Source organism: Podarcis pityusensis, assembly GCF_964106645.2.
Source record: "Podarcis pityusensis genome assembly, chromosome: Z".
NCBI classification, from domain to species: Eukaryota; Metazoa; Chordata; class Lepidosauria; order Squamata; family Lacertidae; genus Podarcis; species Podarcis pityusensis.
In genome coordinates, this window is record NC_138044.1 from 4,076,052 (window position 1) to 4,082,051 (window position 6,000).

General features: G+C 49.3%; 1 protein-coding gene across 2 annotated transcripts in view; it reads right to left on the reverse strand.

Moving 5' to 3' along the window:
• The window catches only part of AK1 (adenylate kinase 1), a 59,852-nt gene extending 54,378 nt beyond the window's left edge, over positions 1-5,474 (reverse strand). The window contains exon 1 of one of the 2 annotated variants that reach the window (XM_080990936.1): positions 5,214-5,474. In XM_080990936.1, the coding sequence (XP_080847062.1) occupies positions 5,214-5,276 (63 nt within the window). In that variant the 5' untranslated portion in view covers positions 5,277-5,474. The remainder of the gene's footprint in view (positions 1-5,213) is intronic. The other variant, XM_080990935.1, reaches the window with a different exon arrangement.
• Positions 5,475-6,000: the final 526 nt, after the last annotated feature.

Below are 6,000 nucleotides of genomic sequence, written 5' to 3' on the forward strand. Positions count from 1 at the left end.
TGGGCACCACAGTTCAAGAAGGACATTGACAAACTGGAACGTGTCCAGAGGAGGGCAACCAAAATGGTCAAAGGCCTGGAAACGATGCCTTATGAGGAACGGCTAAGAGAGCTGGGCATGTTTAGCCTGGAGAAGAGGAGGTTAAGGGGTGATATGATAGCCATGTTCAAATATATAAAAGGATGTCACATAGAGGAGGGAGAAAGGTTGTTTTCTGCTGCTCCAGAGAAGCGGACACGGAGCAATGGATCCAAACTACAAGAAAGAAGATTCCACCTAAACATTAGGAAGAACTTCCTGACAGTAAGAGCTGTTCGACAGTGGAATTTGCTGCCAAGGAGTGTGGTGGAGTCTCCTTCTTTGGAGGTCTTTAAGCAGAGGCTTGACAACCATATGTCAGGAGTGCTCTGATGGTGTTTCCTGCTTGGCAGGGGGTTGGACTCGATGGCCCTTGTGGTCTCTTCCAACTCTATGATTCTATGATTCTATGATTCAGATGTCAAAGAGAACAACAACTACCAGACTTTTAGATGACATCTGAAGGCAGCCCTGTTTAGAGAAGCTTTTAATGTTTGATGCATTACTGTATTTTAATATTTTGTTGAAAGTCGCCCAGAGTGGCTGGGGAAGCCCAGCCAGATGGGAGGGGTATAAATAATAAATTATTATTATTATTATTATTATTATTATTATTATTATTATTATTATTTGTGGAGGTTGTGATTCTTTGAAATGAACTGAAGTGAGTTGCAACTGGTCATTCAAAAAAAAATAATCTTAAAAAATCAAAATCAAGGCTGTAGATTTATGATTCCAAAATATGTGTGCAGGTAGGAATAGTGGACAATTGCATATACATTTGTAAACAAACTGACCCAATGTGCATGTTCCAAATGAACAGGGCAATCCAACACACCCGTAGTGTCCCCCCTCCCAGCTGTGCCACCTAAGCAGGCCTCCCACCAGCTGCTACTGATGGGGTGAGGCCACAGTGAGAGCAGAGTTCCCCATCTGCATGCCAAACAGGCAGGATTCTCCCCAGCAGTGGCCAGTGGGAGCCCCCAAGGGGATCCATCGGATCCTGAGTTGGCCCCACCATTGCTGTGTGACGGCGCTGGGCCTGATCAAGACCCGATCCCTGCGTTTCCCCACTTCTGCCACAGCCACCATGTGTCTGTGGATGTGGCAGCAGCCCGGCCACTCCATAAAGTCATACAAATCTGTGGATGGAGTTTGGGTTGCAGCCTAATTCACAGACTGAAGATTGGAGTACAGTATACTTATCCTTTGGATTTCCCACTTCTCCAGATTTTGCAATGCTGATTTCAGCGCCAAAAAAAAGGGGGGGGGGGAGGTACCAATATACCTTTCTTTCTTTTTTAAGGATAAATTACATTTATAAATGCATGTACTGGAATATAAATAAATAAATAAATAACTGGCACAGTCTAGGTCCACACATACTGTGTTTTTTCTCTGCTGGGGCTGTCTTGCTAACCCTATGTCAGCGCTGGAGGTGCTGGCTGGTTCTCTTGCACAAGGTGTGAAGCTGAGGGGGCACAAAATGATGCTGATACTACTATTATTAATAATAATACCACCTCTATTTATATGGGTACCTACCAAGGATGTCCATTAAAAAAGTAACAGTACCAAAATAAATTATTGTGGGGAGAAAGGAAATATTTTTTGGGGGTGTGTGTGTGCCAAATTTTGTCCTTGCTCAGGGCGCTGTATTACCAAAGCCTCTACTGTATCTGATGTTTATCACCTTGAACCAACTTGAAATTAAAACTACGTCTTATGATAAAATATTTTTAGTTAGTATTATTTTATTGCATTTATGTCCCATGTTTTCTCCTAGGAGCTCAAGGTGGCCTACACGGTGCTCCCCCTCCTCATTTAAACCCTACAACAACCCTGTGAGGTAGGCTAGGTTGAAAGGCAGTGACTTGCCCATGATTGTACCCAGTGAGCTTCATGGCCAAGTGGGGGTTCAAACCCTGATCTCTCCCAGGTCCTAGTGTGACACTCTTAACCACCGTCCCACATTAAATGTATTTAACATGCATTTAAATACATTTTGCAACCCATAATTAATGACGGAAGTTGCATTTAAGTACATGTCCCAAGCCATATAGAAATATGAATGCATGTGGCTTATTTAAATGACACAGACTAATTAATGTGGAAACAAGAATGGAGCCAAAAACTTATGGTTCCTTTTGCTGTTTTACCCCTGCAGGGGTGGATGGGAATGTAGTCCTCTACAGAAAAAAGGTTCCTCACCCTTGCCTCAGAATAAAATGGTCCCGTCCCTCACTTTGTATGCTCTGGTAAGAGGTGTGTCTGGGAAAGAGGAATCCAGGGTTTAGCCATGGAGACAGTTACTGTGTTGGGATGCTACAATGGTGTAAACACACCTTGAATTACTACAGAGCAGTGGAAAGGGGGATACATAATCACATCATCCATTATAACAGGGGCATTGGAGGAGGGAACCTGAGATCCAGGGGCCAAAGTCTTTTTGTTTGGCCCTTGAGATATCCCCCTTGCTACAGCCTCTCCCCAGCCACACTCATGACTGCTCCCTCTTAGGTGTTGTTGAATGCTTGCCTGGATGTATGGCAGAGCAGGGTGCTGTGAACAGGGGGTGTAGCTAGCTGCTCCGTAACCCAGGGTGGTGAGGGCGGGGCGATCTGCCCATGGGGGTGGGGTGGCGATCCGCCCACAGAGTCCGCCTGGCGGACGCAAGCCCCACGCTGCCATTTTGGGCAGCACGGGGGCCCAAGTCACTGTGTCACTCGCAGGAGAGACGCGTGGCTCGGGTGCACTGCAGGTCAGACCCCGCAGTAAGTGCCCCCCCCCGTGGTGTGCCATTTTGTCACCCCCTTAGGCAAGACACCCGGGGCAGACCACACACCCAGCACACCCCTTCCTACGCCCCTGGTTGTGAGATTGTGTGAAAAGAAGCCTACCAGACTAACGTAATATTTACATTCCTTGCTCTGCCAACTCTTGTCTCTGGCCCTTCCACCACTGGCCAGTGCCTTCTACCCATCAGAAGAAGACAACAAGGCCCTCAGATTGAAAAAAAGTTCCCCATTGTTGTTGTTGCTGTTGTTGTTGTTGTTGTCGTCATCCGTCTGTTGTGAGAGACAATGGAGTGTGCCTCCAAGTGAAGTCAAGCCACTGTGTTGGCAAAACTAAAGTGGCCTCCCTGGGCAGTGTGTGCGGACTTAGGCAAGACCCAGATGGCAAGACCTTCCTCTTGGCTTCACTGAGGTGGTCCAAAGGAAAGCAGAGCAATATGCTGGCACCAATCCTGCATTGTAAAATCTGTTGCCCCATGATGTGAATTGGCTTGCGGCTTCCCAAGGGGATTTGATACATTTGCACAATGGGATTTGTCAGTGGCTGCTAGCCACAATAAGCAAGGCTGCAGTCCTATACCTGAGAGTAAGCCCCTTTGAAGTCAAAAGGACTTTAGACAAAGGTTTTCCCCTGCCCTACCTGGAGATGCCAGGGGTTAAACTTTGGACCTCCTGCATGCAAAGCTAATGTCTTTCCCTATTAAATGCTATGGGAATTTTTTTTATGGGGCACCAGCACTTGTGCAAGTCAACACATATGGTGGTACCCCGGGTTAAGTACTTAATTCGTTCTGGAGGTCCGTTCTTAACCTGAAACTGTTCTTAACCTGAAGCACCACTTTAGCTAATGGGGCCTCCCGCTGCCACCGCGCCGCCGGAGCACGATTTCTGTTCTCATCCTGAAGCAAAGTTCTTATTTCTGGGTTAGTGGAGTCTGTATCCTGAAGTGTATGTACAGGTACCACTGTATAAGAAAAGCATTCTGTAAGTTCCTCAGCTGTGCTTACACCCCTGGGAACTGTGTTTTGGATTGGAGCCTCACATTTCCTCTTTAATTACTGGCTCTGCGGGGACCTGATTGACTGTGACAAGGAGCCAAATACAAAACCAGCCATATGAAGAAAGTTCCTCACAACAAAGGTACTTCCCTCTGGACGTTGATTTCTGCCTTGTTTATTAAAAACAGCTCCCTGGGTCTCACAATAATGGCAGCTTAACAGCTTGATCACATAGGCTCCCTTTCAAGAGGGCAATAATTGAGTCAATTCATTTAGCAATCAATACAGGTTAATGCCAGCTAGGTTGCTAAGCTGTCGAGGCATCAAGCAGGCACATATCTTCTCCATGCAAAGGTGGTCAAGAAACAAACACCTGAGGGCATGGGGGTGGGGCATTATCCCTCACTCTCCTCTGCCAAAGGGAATTTTCCATGCTGCTCAATGATTTCTCAGAGGTGACGCATGCTAGGTTCTCTTGACCCAGAAGCCGTCGTGTTGTAACCTCAAATGCATAGTGGAGCGTTAGCACTTGCCACATGCTAAGATACTTGCTTGTTCTTCATATTAATACATGGGACACATCACTCCTGGGTCTTTTTATGTATTACATTTATATCCCCCACCCCCTCCCAGGACCTCAGGGTGGTTTACGTGGTTACCAACCTCCCCATTTTATTCACAACAACCTCCCTGTGGGGCATAGCTGTCAACGTTTCCCTTTCTCTAAGAGAAATTCCCTTATTCCGAATAGGATTCCTCGCAAGAAAAGGGGAAAGTTGACAGCTATGCTGTGGGTAGGTTAGGCTGAGAGGCTGTGACTGGCAAAAGGTCACTCTGGAAGTTTCATGGCTGGCCAAGAAAAGATTTGAACTCTGCTTTCCCAGCTCTTAGCCCATTACAAAACAGGGACGACGGCTAACATGAGGCATGAGTTGCTCTGGACATGCTTATGGGGCACAATCTTCCCACCCAATTTTTAACTCGCCAGCGGGGACTTAATTTGGGGGCTATCATTTGTCAGGGTGCGGAAACAAGCCTTCCTGAACACTGCCCTCAGTTGAGCCCCCGACAGGTCTACCTTTTGTGGCCAGATTCCAGGGGACCCAGCCCTGGCGTTCAAATCAGCGGAGAACCGGGCGAGCTGCCCGCCCGCCTCCCTCCTGTCCCGACCACGAGGCAAAGGGGCGTTTTGTGCATGCTCAGAGGAGGAGGTGGTGGACGCGCTCTTCTTCAGCTGCGACCGCGCACATGGCAAACAGGTGGCAAGGCTACCCCGGGAACGCCACCCCGAAAGGAGACCAGCAGAGAAGGAGCGCACAGGCGATCCCAGTGGCTGGCTCACCTCAAAAAGCTGCGGGATCTCCCGGCGGGAGACGTAGTCGCGGGCGTCGGCTGTTTCGCTCATGGCGATGGCAGTGTCTCTGAGCTGGGCAGGCGCCGGCGACAAGCAACAGCCACCCTGTTCGTGGGTCCGTCCGTCCAGCCAGCCGCTGCCTCTTTTCCCTCCCTCCCGCCTTCTTCCTCCTCCAACCGGGTCTACTTGCTGCGGCGATGAGCGGCCACTCCTCCGCCGGGGGACTGGAGGCAGGAGGCTGCGCAGCGCGCGTGCCGTCGAGCAGATGGCGCTGGAACAGCGCCTGGTCCTTGGTGGAATCCCCCGAGGGTGGGAGGGTAGACAGAGTGGGACGCGCCGGGGGGGGGGGGCAAACTATTGCAGCGTCTAGGGAAGCCAAAGGCTAGGTGGGTGTGCTGCTGGTGCTGCTAAGAGAAGGCAAGGATGCGTTTGGTTTCATCTGGATAGGCTGTGAGGTGGCCTGCTCTCGATGGCGTTACACTCCGTCTGAAGGAGCAGGTATGTCGCTTAGCGGTGGTACTCATGGACGTAGCCATAGCAAACTGAGGTTCTGCCCTCCCCCCAACAACAAAAGGCCTGCCCCCTCCAAAAAAAATCCTGGCTATGCCCATGGTACTCCTGGATCTCAGGTGGCCTCCACAACATGGCCTGCTTTCCATCAGCTTCTGCTGGTGGCCCAGGTGCACCCTTACCTTGACAGGGACAGTCTACTTTCATCTATGCTCTGGTAACTCCTAGATTAGATTACTGCAATGCTTTATGTAAGACTGCCTCT